General features: G+C 53.5%; 8 protein-coding genes across 8 annotated transcripts; 6 read left to right on the forward strand and 2 right to left on the reverse strand.

Moving 5' to 3' along the window:
* Positions 1-18: 18 nt before the first annotated feature.
* On the reverse strand, positions 19-3,905 carry NCS57_00131200 (uncharacterized protein; the record flags this gene model as incomplete). The annotated part of the gene is made up of 3 exons (XM_053051380.1): positions 19-129; positions 297-635; positions 711-3,905. 3 exons carry the CDS (start codon positions 3,903-3,905, stop codon positions 19-21), a joined length of 3,645 nt encoding a protein of 1,214 aa, XP_052919895.1.
* A 3,263-nt stretch (positions 3,906-7,168) lies between these two features.
* NCS57_00131300 (FAD-binding FR-type domain-containing protein) lies at positions 7,169-8,945 on the forward strand (the record flags this gene model as incomplete). The annotated part of the gene is made up of 3 exons (XM_053051381.1): positions 7,169-7,281; positions 7,332-8,815; positions 8,869-8,945. The coding sequence occupies 3 exons, from the start codon at positions 7,169-7,171 to the stop codon at positions 8,943-8,945; spliced, it is 1,674 nt and encodes a 557-aa protein (XP_052919896.1).
* Positions 8,946-9,119: 174 nt separating this feature from the next.
* Positions 9,120-9,967, reverse strand: NCS57_00131400 (uncharacterized protein; the record flags this gene model as incomplete). The annotated part of the gene is made up of 2 exons (XM_053051382.1): positions 9,120-9,519; positions 9,573-9,967. 2 exons carry the CDS (start codon positions 9,965-9,967, stop codon positions 9,120-9,122), a joined length of 795 nt encoding a protein of 264 aa, XP_052919897.1.
* Positions 9,968-11,680: 1,713 nt separating this feature from the next.
* NCS57_00131500 (uncharacterized protein) lies at positions 11,681-12,338 on the forward strand (the record flags this gene model as incomplete). Its single annotated transcript, XM_053051383.1, has 3 exons — positions 11,681-11,700; positions 11,778-11,938; positions 11,995-12,338. The coding sequence occupies 3 exons, from the start codon at positions 11,681-11,683 to the stop codon at positions 12,336-12,338; spliced, it is 525 nt and encodes a 174-aa protein (XP_052919898.1).
* A 765-nt stretch (positions 12,339-13,103) lies between these two features.
* NCS57_00131600 (DUF1713 domain-containing protein) lies at positions 13,104-14,168 on the forward strand (the record flags this gene model as incomplete). The annotated part of the gene is made up of 2 exons (XM_053051384.1): positions 13,104-13,434; positions 13,495-14,168. 2 exons carry the CDS (start codon positions 13,104-13,106, stop codon positions 14,166-14,168), a joined length of 1,005 nt encoding a protein of 334 aa, XP_052919899.1.
* A 708-nt stretch (positions 14,169-14,876) lies between these two features.
* Positions 14,877-18,243, forward strand: NCS57_00131700 (RNA cytidine acetyltransferase; the record flags this gene model as incomplete). Its single annotated transcript, XM_053051385.1, has 4 exons — positions 14,877-14,893; positions 14,950-15,144; positions 15,199-17,985; positions 18,039-18,243. 4 exons carry the CDS (start codon positions 14,877-14,879, stop codon positions 18,241-18,243), a joined length of 3,204 nt encoding a protein of 1,067 aa, XP_052919900.1.
* A 2,057-nt stretch (positions 18,244-20,300) lies between these two features.
* Positions 20,301-21,091, forward strand: NCS57_00131800 (uncharacterized protein; the record flags this gene model as incomplete). Its single annotated transcript, XM_053051386.1, has 2 exons — positions 20,301-20,453; positions 20,525-21,091. 2 exons carry the CDS (start codon positions 20,301-20,303, stop codon positions 21,089-21,091), a joined length of 720 nt encoding a protein of 239 aa, XP_052919901.1.
* Positions 21,092-21,844: 753 nt separating this feature from the next.
* Positions 21,845-22,654, forward strand: NCS57_00131900 (uncharacterized protein; the record flags this gene model as incomplete). Its single annotated transcript, XM_053051387.1, has 1 exon — positions 21,845-22,654. One exon carries the CDS (start codon positions 21,845-21,847, stop codon positions 22,652-22,654), a length of 810 nt encoding a protein of 269 aa, XP_052919902.1.
* Positions 22,655-22,857: the final 203 nt, after the last annotated feature.

Below are 22,857 nucleotides of genomic sequence, written 5' to 3' on the forward strand. Positions count from 1 at the left end.
GCTGGCGCGTGGCTTGCTCTAGACCTCGGTCTCGATCCCAGGCTGCTTGGACGAATGCTCCAAGACGCTAGACGCCTTATCCCCAACGCGGTCGAACTTGTGCTTGATCCACTTTGCGGTACGCGGGATCTAGGCCCATCTGTCAGTCCCACGTTGTTTCTTGCATCATGCTTTTGATGCACACGCCCCCCTCCTCGCTTGCCTGCTTTTGCTTTGCTTTCCTTTGTTTTGAACGGCCAAAATAGAAGCACGACAGACGAGGAAATTGGACAGGCACAAGGGGGCCCGGAGCTTACCTTCCACTGCATGAGTCCCCGGTGCTGCCGATGCAGACGCTTGTCCCGACGTCGATAGTCGCGGAGCTGATCAACGGGACCCTGTTTGTTTCCAGCACTGCCGTCGGGGATGTCGGAGCTTTCTCCGTCCGAGTCGGAGGAAGACGAGGAGCTCGAGTCCGAATTGCTCCCGATCGATGGTGGGCGGCGCGCGGCCCCAGACGACTCACCTTCAGAGTCGACTATGCCGGCCTCTCTCTCCATACGCCCGGCTTCGAGGTTGTCGCGTGCGGTTTCGATAACCTCGACTACATTGCGGAGGTGCTCGTCACGGCGTGTCCAGCGGGAGTGGGCGCTTCCCTGTGACAGGGTTAGCATCTGTGAGCTGTCACCTGCCTCCAAGAGTTGCAGTGGTGTCGACAAGGGACTATTTACCAAACCAGACCAGAATGTCACCTTCAACTTGATGGTGCCAAGCTTCTGGCCGCACTCTTTGAGACAACAAGCCGTAGCACGACGGAAGTCACCCTTCCATATTGGCAGCTCCAGCTCTGTCTCTTCCTCGTCTGCAATATCCTTGAGCCAGAGGACGGAAAATGCAGCGGTGTCGTCCCCAAAGAAGCCCTTATCACGAAAGGCAATTGATAGACAGCTGCTATACCTTGATTGGACAGCCAGAGCGAGCGGCCTATCTCGCTTCGACTTCCATGTCACCATCCCTTGGTTCTCTCTGTCCTCAGTGTACATCTTGGCTGCGCTGATGCTGGTTCGAAACTTGAGCTTTGACGAGCGAAGATCCTTGGGGCAGTTGTCAACCGTTACCGTCGGTTGAACCTCGATGGTGCCGTACTGCCAGCCCAGAAGATTTCTCGGCGCCTGCAGTTGGACGCTGCGCCAGACCATTGAGAGACGGATACGCCCATGGCCAATACCGCCTGACAAGGGCCAGAAGCCCATGACCTGTGAGCGCTCACGGAAGAGCTCAGAAAGCGGTAGGTGGACAATTCCTAGCAATGGATCGTCCTCCTTCAGCCGGGCATCGCGTACAGTGACAAACACCTCGGCCTCGCGCCAATCACGCACGAAACGTTCGCATCCTGCATTATAGAATGGCTTTGCGTTCTGGGGCTTCGTCCTCGTCTTGAATGTCTTGCGATGGTTGAGTATGATGGTGCAGTAAGCGCTCGGCAGACCATCACCAGAATCCTCCTCATCCGTCGCCTCAGCATCGTTCGAGGCTTGCCGCTTGTTTAGACGATCCAGCTCGAGGCCTGTGATGTTGTGGATCTGAATACTGAAAAGACCACTGGGGTAGCCATCAGGGGGTGGTGCCGAGATGATCATGGCGTCCTGCTCAGTTTTCAACTCTTGGGCCTTTTGCTGTTCGAGTTCGTTGATGTCTTGTTCCTTCTTGCCCTCCTTGAGCATGGTCTCTCGGAGTTTACGTTCGCAAGACTTGTCCACCTTCTCTTTGAGCTGTTCCATGGTGCGGATTTCGGGATCGTGAGTTTGTCTCTCAAATTGATCTTGTTGGATTCTGGTCTTGGAGTAGTAACCGACACTCCATTCGAGCTTGCCAGGCATGTTGTCACCCGACTTGAGAGCCCTGAAGCCGTCCTGTCGAGTCGACATCCGCCCGTTGGTGCTGTCGCTCCTCATCAGCTCCTTTATTCTGACCTCGATCCGTCCAAGATCATCATCCGCAGTGAGTCTATCGGAATCCCAGAGTTGAATACGCAATCTCTCATCGATATTCAGCTCCTGTGGCGTCACCAAAACGAAGCAGGTCTCGTCCCAGTATGGTTCCATCTCGTTCTCAAGCACACGCGTGGACCAGACGGGCTTGCCAAACTTGGCCCAGCCAACAGAGACATAGGGGTCTGAACTGCCGTCCTTGACAAGCGGAATACCAGAGTCGCCCATTTTGAAATCGTATCCGCGCTTGATGTTCACAACAATTACACCAACGGCGTTGGTGTCCTTCTTGAAGTCGTCACCAGCCAACATGTCCTTGAGGTCAAGGGTAAGACTCTTGGGGGCGACATATTCAGCCATGGCAGCGTCGACGGCGGTTTGAACAAAGTTGCTGATGAAAGGAACATCCATGATGTTGATGGCGTGTTTGCTCAGGGGCACGCAGCTCAAGTTGACCCTGGGCTGTCCGAGAAAGGTGATTGTGCAGAGGGCGAAGAATGGCGGATCAGGAGTCAGCTGGAGGCGCATCCGCATCGTGCCAATGATGCCCTGAAGGTCCACCCAGACCGGAATCTTGATGTTTCCAGGTAGGTAAAAGGCAAGGTAAAGATGCATGTCCTTGGTGCGCTCTCTGAGAGACTTGGAACTGGATCGAGTTCGGTAGGCAAATGCCACTTCGAGGTTGATAAAGTCGCCCTCCTCAGCTTCCATACCATCCTGGACAGTGTTGCTGCTATCGGTTTCACCGTCCTTCTTCTCGGTGTCGTTGTCACTCTGCTCTGCAGTCATGAGTTTCCCATCCTCACCAACTGCCCTTGCGGCAGCACCAGTAGGAAGCCACCGGATGCCAAGGATTCGCAACGCCTCGCTGCCCTGGCCAATATCATCCACGCTGACCATCCGGATGAGTTTGGGTAGTGAAGCCTGCATAACGTCTTCCAGGGTGTCTGCAAGACTGGCAAAGAGGTCGGGGTTGATGAGAGGCCATACAGAGCCAAGAAGGGAATTCAACCAAACGGTAGTCTCAGTGTCGTGGTTCTTGGATGCCTTGATAACGCCTCGCCGATGAGCGTCCCAGACTTCGTCCTGGAAAATGTTGTTGATCTTATTCGCCATCCATTCTCGGACGGACACAATGAGGAACCAAACAGATGCCGCACATGCTGCGGCTAACACGATCCAAAGCATACCCCCTCCCACAGCCGATGCCCAACCTCCAACCGGAAGTAAGTCCTCTCTCAAGGTTCGTTCAAAGGAAAATGTTCCGGCGATGACCGTTGCGATAGCTGCAAGTCCAAATGTGACACCACGTTTGCTGATCTGCGCCATCTCGAGTCGAAGAGCATCAAAGTCTGGTGGTGGAAATAGCTCGCCCATGGCATCATGGCTCTGCTGGATGTCCTGATGTTCCTCCTGAAGCTGGGTTTGAGACTTGTTCTTCCCATCAAGACCGGTTGCTGTTCGTCGAGTCGTACCAAAAGATGGATCGTTGACTCCTACCTCCTTGAGTGCTTCATCGGTGAAATCGTGTATGGTGACAGGGAGGTGAGTAACTGGGTCGGTGACTTCTCGCTCTGCCCTCTCCTTTCTGTTCTTCTTCATCTCCTTTCTCCTCTTTTTTGGATCAGACGATTGTCCTTCAATCTGAGAGGTATCCTTGATACCCTCAAATTCCTCGTCATCCTGATCCTTGTCGGTGTCATCTTGCTTGGCGTCTTCCAACTCTGGGCGTGGCCCAGGGTCTTCTCTCGACTTTTGTTGCGATAGATAGTCATTAGTACCACTTCCCGCTGGAACACCATTGCTCTTGTTCAGTGCCTCTTCTTGTCGAGCTGCCCTCTCTTCTCGGTACTTGGATATTGTGGGGATAGGGTTCCTGGCGCTATATGGAGCTGTGTAGCGGCGGTGCTCCTCGGCATCATCCTTGCCAGACATTGCGGGGGTGTTGTGCTCTCGTAGTGGTCAAGCTCCGTAGCGACAGGATGATGCAATTGGCAAAGAGATGAGATTCGACACTGCAATGTCTTGGGAGAAGTGAAAGAAAGAAGTCGAGAAAGCCTCAATCTGTTGCTTACGAAAAGGCAGTCGAGCTCCAGCCTCAATCCCCATCATCCATGTGGCATGGCAGGCAGGATTGAGGCGGATGAGGTGGCCCTACGTCATCAGTTGGTGGCATGGCACGTGCCGTGTTTCCATCTTGGCGGTGCCATAGTGCCCAGATAAACAAGCCTTCCTCGCATAAAGCAAAGATTTTGAAGCTTGGCGAGCGAATTCTTGATGTCAACACTTGGCGATAGTTTGAGACTGTTTTTTTTTCATGGCGGTTGAGTTATGAAGCTAACCAATACACGGACCGAACGGGCGTTGGCTGAGTTAGTGGACTAGCTGATCACGAGTCTAAGCCAGCATCATCATCCATGCTGTGTGATCCAGCTAGCTCCAGGTACAGTTCAACGGCTATCGATGCATTACTACTCAGATAGAGTGTGATTTTAATTGGTTCTAGAAAAAAACAAAAACCAGAATGCAAAAGACTGCCTGACACCACTAACACGTCAGTGCAGGAGGAGAAATCAAGCTTGCTCGACTTGACAAGGGGCGGGGCATCGAGATCGTCTGTGGGAACCCGCTCGGGGAATTGATTAATTCGACAATGATCATCATAGATCTGGTTGGTCGAGTTGCCAGTTTCATCATGAGGATTAAGCAAGTTTCTCTTCTCGATCTGAAGCAAAGATCGATAGACTCAGTTGCTCTTTGCGGAGTGGTAACACAAACTAACAATGCTCGGACTGCCCTTAGCATGTAGCATAATGCTAGGTAGAACTACCATATCGAGAAGACTAACTTGACTTGGAAGGAGTTTGATGGCCAGAGTTGCAGGCTAAAACTACCTAATCGTTGATATCCTCTGGAGGCATCCCCTTCCGGCTCCTGGCCGTCACCTCTCCATCCAACCGGCCCCACTCCTCCGAAGCGGAGTCGGTCCCCGACCAGAGCGGCGGCCGTTTCGAGGCTGAGGGAGTCGAGGGTTTCGTGTGACGGCAAGGGTCCAGTTACAGCCCAATCCGGCCCGTCTATGCGGCTACACTCGAAAAGAGACCAAGGCTATGTTTTCTAAATCCTTCGTCTAACACCTCAGCGCGTATACCACGAGTCATACGATCGCCTCTCCTTTATCACAGCGAGGGTGTCTAGTCACACGCAGTGTGAAAGAAAAGAAAGCTGAAAAATCATCACATGATAACATCCAACTGTCCTTAGTGATAGCTTGGGTTGGATTGGATTGGATGCCAAACCAGGGGTCAACAGTTGAGACGCTCGGTTCAATGCGACGACGAGGAAAGCGGTCTGGCAGCCCTTGTGGATCAACCAACGGGGACAACCTGCGACGGTGACAAGAGACCATGGCCTAGCAGGTTGGTGAGTCTAATGTGAGGGAGACGAGAGATGTGCAGCATGGATGGACGTTATTGATCGGATGACAGTCATTCGATTCCTCTTGGAATCGCTACACGATGGGTTCCTTGGAATTGATGCACACTCATCTTGGCTGTGATGAGTTGCCGCCATGCTGACAGTCACTCTCTAGTGGCTGGGCTCTAACTACGTTAGATTGCGTTGCTTCTTAGAGATAACGTAGGGCAGAACAACCAACAACAAATCGAGTTTCCAGCTCGTCGGGCCAACATGATGACGGCAATCCGGTTCAACTTGCAGATCATGCCCGTCCCTCTCCCAAGGAACCGGTACCGGTAACCTCTTTCCATCCATGACTTCGCCGCGTTGAGTAGAAAAAAACTCGGTACGGGTCACACAGGGACTCGGTTAGCCAGCTTCAGCAGGCCAAGCGTGTAACTAGCGCCGTCACAGTGCATCTTGCCAAGCCCTATGCAGACGGGAGCAGGGGTCGACTAGACCCAGTCGGGGGAGGCTGGCACGGCTGGGCAGGGAGACGGAGGCTCGCCGTTGGCTACGTCTCGGGTCTCTAAGCGCCCGGGGACGAGCCCATGCCCAGGGCAATCACAAGTCCAGGGGGACCCGACGCTCGACTCCAGGGCTCTTCAGTGGCTGGATGCTCCTCAGATCGAGTGTTCCAAATATACTCGGCCAGTCAGAGGGCGCAGAGGACGGATGCCCAGGCCTCTAATAGGCGCCCGCGATGCGATATGCAACCAATTCTTTTGCCATCCCATGGATGAGGGTGGATGGGGCTGCTGCCACCTCGTGGAATCCCATGATGGGTTGGCACCATGGTCATGGACCGATCCTCTCTGTCTGTCAACGATGAGGACAAAAACAGTTTGGTCCCCATTTTCTTCCCTTTTGATCTTTTCTATCCGATTAATTCCTCCCCCCTCCCCCAGAGAGGTCTGTCCCTTTGACGCTCTGCTGCGACAGTTCAAAACTCCACCTTGGTCCCCCCCCGCGAAACACCACCCATCGTCAAAGCGCCCTCTCACGCCCGGCGTCTCAAACCCAACTCGACGAAACCCGCTACGATTTGGATCTTTGTACTGGGCCCTTCTCTGACGTTTCAACTCGCCCTCGACAACCGTCTACCAGGGCACTTCTCGGCATTCCCCTTTCCCGTACAGCCTAATACCATCTTGCAAAGGAAAAAACGACGCCGGTGATTGGGAAGTCTGCGCTATCGAGAGAGCCAGAGTCGCACCAGAATCCGGATCGCGCCTCTCCCTTTTCCGACTCGACTCCTTGCTCTGTCGATCTTGGCCCCGAATATCCTCGTCCTTTGCTAGGGTCGCCTTCTCTGGCCTCGTTTATCAACTTGGTTCTTCCCCCGGATTCTCGCTGCTCTCATCTCTTCTTCCGCCGTCTCGCTGTCGTCGACTCCTCGCTCCCCCGAGTCCACAGGATCATTCCCTTCGTCGGCCGCTCAGCCACTACCTTCGCTTCCATTCGCTGCTGGATCAGTCTAAACTTTCTTTTTTATTAATTCCTTTCGATCGTTGGTTTGGTTTCGTTATCCTAAGCTGGTAAAGCAGGGTTGACGTGGATGTAATTGGGATTGTGTCAACCAACTCGGCATCACAAGGCGGTTTATCTGATCAGCCGCTTGGAAGTTTTCTGAAGCATTACTCTGCTTCGCCTCTTGGCACTCTCTGAGTCTTGTCGCCGGTCGACTTGGACTCTTTCAACCTCTCATCCTCACACAATCCGACACACCAACCGCCAAGATGGGCGCACAACTCGGCTATGGCGAATTAATACGGAAGCAGTTCACGCCCACCAAGCTGTTCTTTCACTTCCTCTTCTGGACCTTTCACTGGGGCATCTTTGCCTATGGATGGTGAGTCTATGTTTCTGGAAAACCGCCTTCATCGCTAACCATCACTTCAGGTGGAAGCAGTATGCTGATGCCCGACTTGCGGGTCTCAACACACTCAAGTTCTCAGTCTGGATCTCCCGTGGCGCCGGTCTCGTTCTGAGCGTCGACTGCATGTTGATCCTTCTCCCGGTCTGCAGAACTATTATGCGATGGGTTCGACCCAAGATTCGATTCATCCCTCTCGACGAGAACCTGTGGATGCATCGCCAGCTCGCATACTCCATCCTCCTCTTCACCACCCTCCACACCGGCGCTCACTATGTCAACTTCTACAACGTCGAATTGACCCAGATCCGACCCGTTACCGCCCTTCAGATTCACTATGCCCAGGCTGGTGGCATCACCGGTCATGTCATGCTTCTCTGCATGCTTCTCATGTACACGACCGCCCACGCCCGTATTCGTCAACAATCCTTTGAGACTTTCTGGTACACTCACCATCTTTTTATCCCGTTTTTCCTTGGTCTCTACACTCATACCGTGGGATGCTTCGTGCGAGATACTCCCGAGGCCATCTCTCCTTTTGCTGGCGATGAGTTCTGGGCCCACTGCATCGGTTACCTGGGATGGCGATGGGAGCTCTGGACCGGCGGTTTCTACCTGATCGAGCGTCTCTGGCGCGAGGTCCGAGCCCGCCGTGAGACCAAGATCACTCGAGTCGTCCGACACCCCTACGATGTGGTTGAGATTCAGTTCCACAAGCCTTCGTTCAAGTACAAGGCCGGCCAGTGGCTCTTCATCCAGGTTCCTTCTCTCTCCAAGTATCAGTGGCACCCGTTCACCATCACTTCGTGCCCCTTCGACCCCTATGTGTCGATTCACGTCCGTCAGGTTGGAGACTTTACCCGCGAATTGGGTGATGCTCTTGGTGCTGGTGCTGCTCAGGCCAAGCTCTACGATGATGTCGACCCGATGGGCATGTACGAGGTCGCTCTTCAGAACGGCGACCAGATGCCCGCTCTCCGTGTCGATGGACCCTACGGTGCGCCCGCTGAGGACGTCTTTGAGAACGAAATCGCCGTCCTCATCGGTACTGGTATTGGTGTCACCCCCTGGGCGGCTATCCTCAAGAACATCTGGCACCTGCGCAACTCTCCCAACCCTCCCCGCCGTCTCCGCCGAGTCGAGTTCATCTGGGTTTGCAAGGATACTGGCTCTTTCGAGTGGTTCCAGACTCTTCTGTCTTCGCTCGAGGAGCAGTCAACTGAGGCCGCCCGCGTTCCCGGCAGCACAGGCGTCGAGTTCCTCAAGATCCACACCTACCTCACCCAGAAGCTCGATATCGATACAGCCCAGAACATTGTGCTCAACAGTGTTGGCGCCCAGACGGATCCCCTGACGGAGCTGCAGTCACGCACCAACTTTGGCCGACCCGACTTTAAGCGCCTCTTTGCCACCATGCGTAACGGCATCCTGGACCGGACGTATATCAACGGCCTTGAGAGTCACATGCGGACGACTGTTGGTGTTTACTTCTGCGGTCCTTCTTCAGCAGGTTAGTTCCCTCCCCCCCTAGCCATGTCTCTGCCTCATACTAACTGTATCCAGCTCGTGATATCAAGACTGCTTGCAAGTCTGCTACGGTCAAGGACGTCGAGTTCCGTTTCTGGAAGGAGCACTTTTAAGGTTAGGATTGAATTGAGCTGTATTTCTATTATGTAATCCCAAGATACCATCACTATAGCATTCTGCCCGCGCAAATGGGTATGTAGATAATGAAACCAGTCACGTCGTCACAACGCTCCCCCCCAAAGCCATGTTCTCCACCTCCTTAGTATCTTATCCTAGCAGCCGTCCAGCTATGAGCCCCATGGAGACACAGGCTCCTCTCGAGACGGTGGCGTAGTCGTCCTGCTCTTGCGGCTGTTCTTCCTCCTCACCTCAACAGCCTCTGGTACAACATTGGCGGCTGCAGCCTCAGCCTCAGCCTCAGCCGCCTCCTCAGCAGCACGGTCCAGAGCCTGCTCATCCTCTTCGTCATGATACCGATGCTCTTCGTCGACAAACAAGGTGGCATACTCCCCATGTCGCTGCTGTCGGATACGCTCCAGCCAGGGCAGTTCGGGGAAATCTGGTCGGAGCCGGTGGTTGCAGTTGGGGCAGTCGGGCGGGAGTGTTCTCCAGGCGAGCCATTGGACGAGGCTGTGGATAGCGAGGCCTGTGTAGAAAGCTTCCAGGGCAAGAAGGAGGTGGATGAGACTGGGCATGTAATTAGTATGCTTCATTTGGAGACGGATTGAGGAACAGCCTACAAGTTGACCAGGAGAGGAATAGTTGCATAGGCAGCCAGCATACTCAGCGAAGCCGAGTCACCCTTTGAGATCCATGTGAAGACCAAAACGACCATAAAGGCAGCAGAGAGTATCACGTCGCAAACAAAGACCAGCACAGGGTGCGACAGCCTCAGGGCAAGTCCAGTATAATCATCGCGTCGACGAAGCAGAAACACACCGCCACTAGCAGAAAACGCAAGAGGAACGAGGCCGACCGCGGGAACGGGGTTGTGCGAGAGGATGCCGTGGGCCAGGCAGAGGGGAAACGCGGGGAGAAATGAGGCGATGGTGATGAGACGGAACGTCCTGTGCGAGCGTGGCGGCTGGTGGTGAGCCACCGTCGAGTCGGCCTCTGAGGGGGCGGTGCTGGGCATTTTTTGGTTCGGTATGTGCGCTCAGAGTTGAGATCGAGGAGCTGGCTTGCACGGGGTTTAACAGAGGGTCATGTTGCGCGAACGCGGTGGCTGGTGTGAGGCATTCGTGATCAGACCCTGGTTAGTAGGGCGGCTACATATCATCATGGGTGGTCTGACCAATGGTGAAGCCTTCGGTTGTTTGGGGTTTTGACTGATTCGGTAGAGGAGCAAATGAGATGATTTCTTGGGTAGATATCCATTATTTCAACTCTTTTTCCCGTCAACCAAATCCTACCTTGATCTTCTGCATCTATTCATCCTCATGAGCACGGTGATGCTTCAGGGTCCTCGGTGAGAAATTGGCCCGACCACACGTGGGGTAACGCAGGGTCCTTGTTCGCCGGGGTCAACGAGATAAGCTTCATCAGACGTTGTGCCCCCATTGACGAGAATGATGTTTCGGGAGAGAAGATATTGGACGTCGTAAGTGAAGAGTGAAGATGCATATATCCGTCTCGCTGCCGCGTCTAGCTCCCATTTGGGAAATTGTCTCAGTTGCTAGTTGCATTGGGAGTTTGGCCAACACTGGTTAGCTGCCCTGAGGCAATTTGCAATGCTTCATCTTGGCTTAGCTGGTATCGCCATCAGTGATGGTAGAGGGAGAAACGCCAACTGCTCACGCGTGCCGAGGTGCTCTAGATATTGATGCATCCCGGAGTCTAGGAACACGCCGAAGTCCCGGCGTCAAGCGATGGGAGCGCCTGATAACCAACACTAGATCCATTTCTATGCAGTTGCAATGTGCGGAGAAGACGCCCATCACAGCAAAGCAACCGTCCTCATTGGTCTCGCCCCCTTGGCCAGACTTGAAACTCCACAGTAGATTCAATCTCACAGGCTCACGAGAACGGATCGACTTTTCTTTTCTTCTTCGCAAGCCCGCTAGTCCAGGTCGAAATCCTAGCTGCCTGGAGTAGAGAAAGCCCGCTATCCAAGCCAGGAAACTCCGCATCCCATCCCATCCCATTCATTCCATTGATGAGGCATGGCCATGCAGCAAACGTGCACCTCATCTCTCAGTAAACTCATAAAAGCACCAGACGCCATCTTCGTAATCGGACATCGGTGTGCATTAAACCGAGATGGCGAGTTTAACCGGGCGGATCTCTTGGTGGTGAGGATAGTGCTCAGCAGGAAACACAAAAACTCTGGAGCCCCTAGACAGGAAACCAAGGCCACCTCAGGTCGACTCCTATCAAACGCCGACGTCGCTACGTCATGATACTTGTGCTGTAGCTGTTTGCCGCTCCGGTACCTGAATCGTACTTTTTTTTTCTTCCACCTTTGCAAAACAACGGTACCGCGTAATCAACCTCGACAAAAAAAGAAACGCCATCTTCCCTTCTCCAATTTCTTCTCTTGATACCTACCGTTGTTTCCTTTCCTCCGCGAGTTGGGGTATTTCCCGCCTGACTACCTTACCTGCAGCAGCCTCACGTCCTCTCGCCAATCGTCGCATAGACGCGTCTCTCGCCCAACGTTGTGGCGTACATTAACCAAAAGGCTCGGAGTTGGGGAATCCTAGAGGCGCGCGCCCTGCCGGTCTCTTTCTCTCTCCCAAAAAGCCAAAGCGAAAAGGATTTTTGAGTGAATTTTAAACTTTGGCCAAGATCCAAAGCATATCCATTCTTCGTTCCTCGATTCGTCCAGAGAGTCAAATCCACCGTCGCAATGGCTTCTTTCATTCGTTGGTACGTCTTCTAGAATGCTTCACTCAGGCACGTCCCATCATCTGTCGCAACGTCCGTGCTGACCCTGGATCGCTCAGGTACAACGCCCGGCTGGCCGCTCGCCCGCTGCTCACTCAGAGCGTCACCACTGCGGTGCTCTTTGCTACTGGTGATATCACGGCTCAGCAGCTCGTCGAGAAGAAGGGCGTCGAGAAGCATGACTTGGTTCGAACAGGCCGCATGGCCCTGTACGGTGGCTGTGAGTATCTCCAATGATAGTCTACTCAATTCGAATCATCCATTAACTCTTGATAGTCGTCTTTGGCCCTGTTGCGACAACCTGGTTTGGTTTCCTCGCTCGCAATGTCAACGCGCGCAACAAGAAGGTTGAAACTCTCGCCCGTGTGGCTTGCGATCAGCTTCTCTTCGCACCCGTCATGATCGGCGTCTTCCTTGGCAGCATGGCCACCATGGAAGGCAACAGCCCCAAGCAACGAGTCGAGACCACCTGGTGGCCGGCGCTCAAGGCTAACTGGATGCTCTGGCCTTTCGTCCAGGTCATCAACTTCTCCTTCATCCCCCTCCAGCACCGAGTCTTCTTTGCCAATATCGTGTCGATCGGTTGGAACTCCTACCTGAGCTGGATCAACAACCGGTAATCAGCCATATTTCGAAAGCACCTTTGCTGTTTACTTCGAAACATAGACATAGAAGTGTTCATGTTCGCGTCAGGTTCTCACACAAGATCGCATCGCATCTGTTTCGGTTGATTTCGGGATAAAAGGCCACCAGGAAAGGATAGGAAGGGAAAGGAAAGAAAGGGAGAGCGAGCATCGCATCTTGAAGACTCAGACCATGTTTCTGATAGACCAAATCCATCATTGTACAGTAAGCAATTCAAAGTCCACTAGTTGGATCTACCATGTCTCGTCCGACTTATCTTACGAGTGCGGGATGAGCCGCTAAGCCTCATGGCGCAACGACGATATCTCTCCTCATGATGTGCTCAGCCATTGCGGCAACAATAACATTAATGCGCTCATGAAATCATGCCAAAGTGACCAAAATAGGATCACAGAGGCCAAATCAACGGCCATTAGCTCCTATCCCGCCTTTTTGAGTCACTTATTGCCTTGCTTCAGTTCAGCTGCGGAGAAGCCCCGTGATCAATCAAGGTGCAGCGGTTGGGAGACCTCAGTTGCCAGTCCCGTTATCGCTTGCTGCCTTAGGCCACAAGCAGTTTAGCGCCACTCCCCGTCCACTCACGTCCACTCACCCATCACAGCGAGCGCAGCCTTTTCCGAGCGGCCAAATCCGGATTTTGAAGATACAACCGACACCATCAGGAAGTCGTCACGACCTCCAAAACACCCTCTCTCCTCCATCGACAACCTCTGCGGACTGCCTGCGCCGCGGTAACAGCCATGTTGCCCTCCTCGGTGCGGCGTGTCGCCTCCTCCGCCATCTCCTCCGCCCCTCAGACCGGCGTCATCTCTGCCCTCGCCTCCTCGGCTCCCAAGGCCATCCCCGTCTTTCTTCGCAACCAGCAGCGACGATGCTCCTCCTCCAAGCCCTCGAGATCCGATAACGGCTCCAGCGAAATCTCGGCTGGCCAGTCTGTCCCCGCCTCGACCGCGAGCCCCAAGTCTGGCACCGAGAAGCGGAAACGCAAGAGCAGCAAGGATGCCTCCGAACGAGCGGCTTCTGTCAAGAAGTTGCCCAGCGTCCCCAACACGCACCACATGTCGCAAGAAGGTAGGTCTTCAGGTGTCTCAATGGCGGATTTTAGTGTGGCATTTGCTAACTATGGACAAGCTCTCGGTCTATCAAGTTTCTTCTCGCTACATAGGCCCATCTCGGTCACACAAACGATGCCCCGAGCCGTGACCGATGAGCACTTTGCTTCCATTTTCACCTCCCGAACCAGGAACAACAAGATGTCCGACACCATGTCGACTCTTTCCGACACTATCGACCAGCTGGAAGGCCCCATGGCCCAGATGACCATCGGACAGGAGGGACAGGATTCCATGCACAAGGTTGATATCAAGAACGCCGACGGCAGCGAGTCGAGCATGTACCTCCAGATCGACACCATGTCGGGCGAGTTCCTCCCCTTCCGACCGCCACCGCTGCCCCAACCGCAGTCCGCTGCTGAGACGGACGGTGCAGTCGCCGAGGCTGAGGCCGCCGAGGACGTTCCCCAGCACCGCGTCTACAAGGCCCTCTTCACCATTGAGGAATCGACCGACCCCGATGGCCAGATCCGCATCATGGCCCACAGCCCCCGAATCATGCAGGACGCCCAGCCCCGGAGCTTCCTCGAGCGACTCGCCCTCCGCCAGCTCAAGTTTGACGAGGCCCAGGGCCGCCGCGACATGCACGCCATCAGCGTCAAGCGGCAACGAAAACTCAAGATGAAGAAGAAGAAGTACAAGAAGCTCATGAAGCGGACGCGAGTCCTGCGCCGCAAGTTGGACCGAACTTAGAGGACTGTGTTTTTATGCTCCCCCACCCCTTGCTCGACTGCCATTTCCTTTTCTCTCACACACACACACATGAGCATTCGAAGGGGTTATTCATTCGTGGTGTCTGGGCATGGAAGGTGATGAATTGTCTTTGTGGAACTGTGGCAGTGCGCTGTGAGGCTTTTCATCTTACTATAGACTCGCGCAGGTAACAATCATCATTGCAAAAGAGCTGAGCCGTTTCCACATGGTGACTGCAGTCTCCCAAACAAGACAATACTGTATAACTAGCTGTAAAATTCACTCTCTTTCTTCTTGTTCAAGTTTGATCCTCGTGAAATATTTCCAGAAGTCCTTAACCGCAAGTCAGTGTGATCGAAAACCATGGCTTCTATGGTCTTGTATGAGTATACAAAGGAAAAATCTTGAATAGTACAACACCTGAATTCAATTTCAAAGTCAAATACAAAGCCACGACCAAAGCCAATCATCGGCGTTGCGGATGTGGTTGAACTTCAATAGTCCACCGAGGTGAGCGGCAGGTGAGCATTCGGTCAAGGGGCACCGTCGGTGAGACCCCCACTTTGAGATTCTCACCGCGCTCACCGCCCGGCAGAAAGTCCCCGACCGCCAAAATTTTGGATTTTTGACCCAGTCCCACCTCGAGACGAGATCGCATATGCGCCAGCGTATTTTCAAAGCGATTGGCCTGTGGAAAATCCAGCAACCATGGCGCGCAAAGTTGTGTAAGTCGACTGACTGCTGGGTCTGCTAATCATGTATGCTGACGGTGAGAATATAGAGACTCGCGCATCCAGGCGCTCATCAAGAATGGAGTGCAGGAGAAGAAGAGAAGCTTCTTCGTAGTGGTCGGAGACAAGTCCAAGGACATTATCGTGAACCTACATTATATCATGGCCCAGGCGTCGCAGGCCACGCCGAACCAGAACAATTCGGTCCTGTGGGCGTACAAGCACAAGCTTCTTGGCTTCACCAGGTATGCTCCCATGGTCCCTCAGCCCAATGCGACGAGCTAACGCGAGGACAACAGTCACCGAAAGAAGCGCGAGACAAAGATCAAGAAGGAGATCAAGCGAGGTATCCGCGAGGCGAACCAGGAGGACCCCTTCGAGCTGTTTGTGTCGCTGCACAACATCCGATACACCTACTACAAGGAGACGGACAAGATTCTGGGTCAGACCTTTGGCATGTGCATTCTGCAGGACTTTGAGGCCATCACACCCAATACCCTTGCGCGAACGATCGAGACTGTCGAGGGCGGTGGTATGGTTATTCTGCTGCTCAAGGGAATGAACAGCTTGAAGCAGCTCTACAACTTGTCCATGGACGTCCACTCGCGGTACAGGACCGAGGCGCACGACGACGTGGTTGCGCGATTCAACGAGCGCTTCATCCTTTCGCTGGGCGGCTGCAACTCGTGTCTGGTCATCGACGATGAGATGAACGTGCTTCCCATTTCCGGTGGCAAGGGTGTGAAGGCTCTTCCTCCTGCTGACCTAGACCAGCCCAAGTCTGAGTCGCAGGCTGAGCTCGAGGCCGTGAAGGAGCAGAATGAGGACCGACAGCCTGTGGGATCTCTCATCTCCCTTGCCAGGACCCTGGACCAGGCTAAGGCCCTCATCACTTTCACAGATGCGATCGCCGAGAAGACGCTGCGAAGCACCGTTGCCCTGACTGCAGCTCGAGGTCGAGGAAAGTCTGCTGCTCTTGGTGTTGCTGTCGCGGCCGCTGTCGCGTACGGATATAGCAACATCTTCATTACCTCTCCCTCGCCCGAGAACTTGAAGACCCTCTTCGAGTTTGTTTTCAAGGGTTTCGATGCCTTGGGATACGCTGACCACGCCGACTACTCCATCATCCAGAGCACCAACCCCGATTTCAACAAGGCTATTGTTCGAGTCAACATCCACCGACAACACCGACAGACGATCCAGTACATCCGACCTCAGGACGCCCACGTGCTAGGACAGGCTGAGCTTGTGGTTATTGATGAGGCTGCCGCTATTCCTCTGCCGCTTGTGCGAAAGCTGATGGGCCCTTACCTGGTGTTTATGGCGTCCACCATCAACGGTTACGAAGGAACTGGTCGATCTCTGTCTCTGAAGCTGATCAAGCAGCTCAGGGAACAGTCGCGCTCTGCCTCCTCGACCGGCGAGGGTACTGAGCTTGCGGATCGCTCAACTGGCAGGGCCTCAAAGGAGGAGTTCCAGGCTGGCCGAAAGTTGCGAGAGATCACCCTCTCCGAGCCCATTCGATACGCCCAAGGAGATGCCGTCGAGAAGTGGCTCAACACCCTGCTCTGCCTCGATGCCACCCTGCCCAAGGCAAAGTCCAACATCAACGGCTGCCCCGATCCCACACAATGTCAGCTCCTGAACGTCAACCGAGATACCCTGTTTTCTTTCCACCCCGTATCAGAGAAGTTCTTGCAGCAGATGGTTGCTCTGTACGTTGCAAGCCACTACAAAAACTCTCCAGATGACCTGCAGCTCATGAGTGATGCACCCGCCCATGAGTTGTTCGTTCTTGTTCCCCCTGTCTCCGAGGATAGCACAAGATTGCCAGAGCCGCTTTGCGTGATTCAAGTGTCACTGGAAGGAAAGATTAGCAGACAGAGTGTTCTCAACAGTCTAAGCCGAGGACAACGGCCAAACGGTGATCTCATCCCCTGGTTGGTCAGCCAGCAGTTCCAAGACGAGGACTTTGCTTCTCTGTCTGGTGCTCGAGTTGTTCGCATTGCCACGAACCCCGAGTATGTCTCTATGGGATACGGTACCAAGGCGCTGGAGCTCCTTACCGATTATTATGAAGGCCGGTTCGCCAACCTGTCCGAGGATGAGGACCAGGCCATGGAGGATGCCATGACTCGAGTTACCGATGCGGATCTGGCCAATGCATCTCTGCTTGACGACGATATCAAAGTGAGGGATATTAACAAGATGCCTCCTCTGTTCTCCAAGCTCGCGGAGAAGAAGCCCGAGAGGCTTGACTACATCGGTGTCAGCTACGGCTTGACACCTCCTCTGCACAAGTTTTGGAAGCGGGCATCTTTCTCTCCCGTGTACCTCCGCCAGACCGCCAACGACCTTACTGGAGAGCACACTTGCGTTATGCTGCGACCGCTTGAGAACAGTGATGACCGCAGCTGGCTCGGTGCCTTCTCCCGGGATTTCCACAAGCGATTCCTGTCTCTGCTCTCATACCAGTTCGGCTCATTCCCTGCCATCAGTGCTCTCAGCATTGACGAGTCTGCCAATGCTGGTGCCAAGCTGGACTCGACAGAGATCCAGCCTCTTACCAAGGTGGAGCTCGACAGGTTCTTGAGTCCTTTCGATCTGAAGCGACTCGAGTCGTACGCCAACAACATGCTCGACTACCACGTTGTGCTTGATCTGATCCCGACCATCGCCAACCTCTACTTTACCGGCCGCCTCAAGTCTGATATCAAGTTGACGGGCGTTCAGCAGTGCATTCTGCTCGCTATTGGTCTGCAGCACAAGGACGTCGATGTCGTGTCTCAAGAGCTCTCCCTGCCTTCGTCTCAGCTCCTTGCAATGTTCATCAAGATCCTGCGCAAGGTGACGGCACACTTTGCAACCCTTGTCTCGGAGGCCGTTGATGCCGAGCTCCCCAAGGCCGAGCGCCTTGGTGTGACTCGTGAGAATGCCAGCGGAGCTCACGACGACGAGATTGTTGATGACCGATTCGTGCCCTTGGCTACCACGCTCGACGATGAGCTGGAGGAGGGTGGCGATGAGGCGTTGAGAGAGCTCAAGAAGAAGCAAAGAGAGCTTATTGACTCTTTGCCCCTTGACCAGTGAGTTCTATCCTATAGTGGGCAGTGGAACATTCGTAACTAACAGTTCATAGATACGAGATCGATGGCGACGCTCCGGCGTGGGAAGAGGCGGAAAAGCAGGTTCGGAGCGCGACCAAGCAGGGCAAGTCGAATCCCGTGGTCAGCGTCAAGGCGGCCAAGCAGAAGCGCAAGGTTGGGCAGACGGCGAGCGAGGTGTATGAGGAGGCATTTGGTGATAAGAGGAAAAAGGCCAAGAAGGCGAAAAAGTCTGCGTGATTGGGTTGTTGAGTTGATTCTAGGTTTCATCCATGGAAAGGCGTTCTTTTGCTGAAATATAGAGGAGATGTGTGTTTAATCGAGACAGTGTTTATTGAATATTTACAATTCGATTTCCAACGCGATGCTTCCACTGCAGCCAAGCACATTTCAAAGTGAGATTAAACTCCAGTGCACCTCATTTTTAGGAACTCCTTGAATAGATATGTTTTGCTATCATCTAGCATACTGGAGCCCGAGTTTGGCAAAATTGCCTCCTCTAACTTCCAGTTATGTACTCCTACGTGAAATCCCCTTTCTTGCCAGGCACCACCATCCAGGCAGTGAATCATAGTCACCCCGACGAGAGGATGAATCACAGTCGTTCAGATTCGTCTATATATACCATCTCAATTCTCAATTTCTTCTCTTCTTTCTTTTCCTCCTTTCCTCTTCACCTCTCATCGCCTTCACCACCTCGACTCCCCGCCCCTCAACTCCAACATCACGTCTCTCTTCTCAACTTCAAAGACGCCGTCGACAATGACGGACTCCAGTCGTCGGGATCGGCTTTCCATGAAGCTGTGCCGCCATATCGAAGACCAGCTCCGTCAATTGGTCATGGCGGGTGAAATCAAGGTCCCCCGTGGCACCTGCCTTCGCGTGGACTCCAGGGGCAACGTCAGGGGGGCCGACGGGCCAATTCCCACCATTTCGAGGCAGAGGATCAGTCAGATCTTTGACCATATCAAAACCAACCTTTTCGACCGGTCGCAAGAATGGAGTGCGCTTTGGGTCGAGCTGGAGTTCGTCGCCGTCGACGGCATGCATGGCCGTCGCTTCTATCACGAGTAGGTCTTGGATCGCATCGAATGCATCCAAAAGGTCGTCGTGGACGACTTTCAGGCCTTTATGGATCTTGTTCGAGGCCTAAGCGACTCCCCCGGTCACATCAAGGACGTCGAGTTTCCAGGCATCCTGCCTCAGCTTGTTGCGCGAATGCTTGGCGTCGCCAGTCGCCGTCGTGGTCGTGAGTGCGACTACGACGAAGGCGCCAGGTTGATGGTCATACTGGAAGACAACCACCTCGGCATTTTTCTTTCCGTCAACAAGATTTTCGAACTCCATCGTCGCGCCAAGGCTCGGCCTGACGACGCAGGCCGCCTTGGAGCGCTGGCGGTGCAATGCTTTTCTGGGCTGGTGATGACTTTCAAATCCAAGGACCCAAGAAACGACATGGATCACCAAGCTTTCCAGTCTCTACAGGAGAGGGTCAGGGAGGTCCGCCGCGGCCGCCGAGCTCCGTCGCCGGGAGTCAATAAGGACGACGACTTCGACGTCGACTTTGACGTCGACTCCGAATAAAGAACATGACATCTACTAGGAAAAGGGGCCGGCGGCGGCGGCGGGTGGTCGGAATGGAAAGAACATTACTCACTGGGTTCTTTTTGGGGTCAAATTTCGAGGTCAATGGCGGCGTCTGACTGGAGACGAGCACGGCGACCATGACGACCACGACGACTACGACGACTACGACGACTACGATAAGTATAACGACCATGACGGCCACGATAACCACGATTACTATGGCGAATATGGTGACTATGGCGACTATGGCGACTACGGCGACGGCGACGGCCATGACGGCGACGACGACGACGACGGACTGATGGGTAGGCACGGGCGTCTTGACTTGACCGTCAGGGTCGGCAGGTACATGAATAGTTTTGGGCTCTAAACAATATGTGCTTTCTAAAACAATGTGCTGGAATTATATCTCGAGTGAAAACGTAAGAACATATTTCTCTGTTCTCCTACCTCGGCGAGAACATATCCACCCAGAGTCTTTGTCCCAGAATAGACTCCCGGCTGCGCCATACTTAAACACTCTGCTCTTCCACAAGGCAGAGACTTTCAAACTAAAAGGTCACTAAAGCCGTCGTTTATTTGTCTTCCCAGTACGTCAATTTCTCTTTCATCGAGACTCACGTCGGGTAGCCAGCTGCCCTTCTTTCTCAAGACATCCGTCAACCATACCGTCTTTCAACCAAACAAACACTCGACGTCTCGATTGCAACATGTCGTCATCAGAAACCTCGATGGGCCCCATTGGTATCGACCTTGATTCTCAAAATCCCCTCAGCTCTCGTTTAGATGAGCTCGTCCGCTCCGGTGCTTTGACGGTCGGTCAGGGTCATGAGCTCACGCTTGACAAGGACGGCCTTCCCATTGTAAGTGACGTCGACCTAAAGACAAAGGTCAAGAAAATCCGGAGCAGCAGAGATTGGATAACATCATCCAGTTCCTCGAATCGCCCGTCGCCCCTCAGTCTGTGGATTGGAACAGTGCCCGGAAGGCCCTTTGCCAGTTGAGGGATCAGGGTGTTTCCCGCGAAGGGGATGTCGACATTATAGCGTGGAATATAGCCATGGATGCCCATAAATTCACAATGCAAAGCCTTGAGCTCTTGGAGAGTCTTCTTGAGCTTCTCGAGGCCAAGAAATTAGATGCCGATCGACTGAAACGGATCAATGAAATGGCTCACGATTTCCCGGAGCACGCATGCGATCTAGTGGGCATCTCCACCCCTGACGATATCGATAACAATTTATGGGACGATGGCCTAGCAGAGATGGTTCTGGACAAGAACATTAAAGTATACCGACGCATCAATGAGGCCTGGTCAGCGCTCCGTGACGGCCAACGACGAGGCTTCCTAGGATCGTCGACCGAGCCCGAGCGGCACCTCCGTCGCTTTCTCGACCTTGATGTGATCAAGGCACTGAAAGGATGGAGAGACCACGATGCTTTTGTGATCCTGGAGCGCAAGGCTATTACAGCTCATCGATTGCGACAGGCATCGACCTAAACCATGATTGTCTTGTCCAATGTCCACAGTCACTTTAATCATAGCCACTCATTAGACTAGTTTACCTTGACAAGGAAAAGTAGAATGTAAATCAATCCATTTATTACCTATACCAGGCTCCAAGGGACTCTGTGCTTGTCAGCTTGCTAGCACGCTATGCCATGACCCCTTTCAAAGCCCCATGTCTTCTATCGATCTATAATTTGACCGACAGTCGAATCCGATTAGAAAAGAAACAAACTGCGCACTTGGTAGTGCGCGGTGAAGTCACTATCAGTCAACTCCACCCGGCACTGGTGGCCAGTGTTCGCCTCTGGCGGATATCGACATCAGTGAATCACTGCCTCCGGGCTCACCCATCTTCCACCTCATTCTCATGTCTTCCCTCTTTCCCCTCTTTTTAAATCGGCTTCTTTCTCTTGCTCTATTTCTCTTCCTTCTTCTACTAGAGCCAGGCTTCCCTCTCTCCCCAACACAACGCCAGCCGCACGACCCTCCGCGCAGATTTACCTCCTCTCTTCCAGATGTCCCGACCTCTCGACCTGAGCGCCCATTTCTCACCTCGTCGGTCTCTTTGCCGTCTCTGATCCATAGGATCTGTCTGGTAGGCACGCACTCTCGACACATGGCAGCGCTATACCACTAACTCTCAAGCCTTCCCACCCCTGACCCGCCCAACTTCACGACATTCCTGAGCACCCCAATCAGTCAACAACCTGGAGCGTTCGCCTCGTGCAGCGCACAATCGAGAAGATGAGCGCCAAAGAGAAGCGGAAGTTGGCCACCACCGACGAAATGCAAAAGCATATCAACGGCCTTGTCGCGTCTGGCGCTATCGTTCTTGAACGGGGAAAGCGACTCAAGATTGGAGACGACGGTCTTCCACAAGTCACTGACCTCGCCCAGGACTCAGGTCTCACACATTATTCGAGCGCTCGGGAGAGACTGGTCAACATTGTCAACTACCTGGAATCCTCAGCCAGTCCCAAGTCTGTCGGCTGGTGCAAGGCTCTCGTCAAACTTCGCAAGTTGCTTGATAACAATCTTGAGCCCAGGTATCACTTGGATATCCGTGCTTGGGAGATTTGCCAAGCAGCCAATGACGAAGCGATTGACGATATCACCTACATGGACATGCTCTATCACCGCCTCCAGGATGGGAGCTTCGAGACTGAATGGTCGGCCAATCACTACAATATTTTCCAGTTCCCACAGCGCGCTTGTCGTCTACTAGGTGTCGTAAGCCCCAGTGACTTCGTCCAGGCAGCTTGGGATGATGGCTTGGATAACCAGATGTTTGAGAAAGACCCGGAGGCACATAAACTCATCGACAAAGGCTTTGGTCACCTCATGGAGGGTAGAAGTTCGGCTTTCGGCGAGAATGAAGTGGATCATAAGGCAGCAAAATATGTAAGCCTTTTTCAGAAACTCGAACCGGTGAAGGCACTTGAGGCGGTTATGGAAATCGAGGAGTTTGTTATCCTCGAGTGCAAGGCAAAAACAGCCAAAGGCATCCAAGATAGGCGCACACAAGCCCTATGGAATAAGGCTATTTCAGACTGAGCCTGACGGTATTCAAACCGCCCCCGTCTGCCTTTCATCTTCCACCCTCCGGCTTTGGGTCGACGCACCAATGCACAAAAAGCGAGACTGCTGCAGGATCTACTTGGCGACGGTTCAGGAAGCAAATTGGGCGAGCTCCAGTAACCATGGGTTTCTGGTTTAGAATTTCTTAAGCAGGGGACTTATTTCATCTTGAGGGCATT

Source organism: Fusarium keratoplasticum, chromosome 1 (genome assembly GCF_025433545.1).
Source record: "Fusarium keratoplasticum isolate Fu6.1 chromosome 1, whole genome shotgun sequence".
NCBI lineage: Eukaryota > Fungi > Ascomycota > Sordariomycetes > Hypocreales > Nectriaceae > Fusarium > Fusarium keratoplasticum.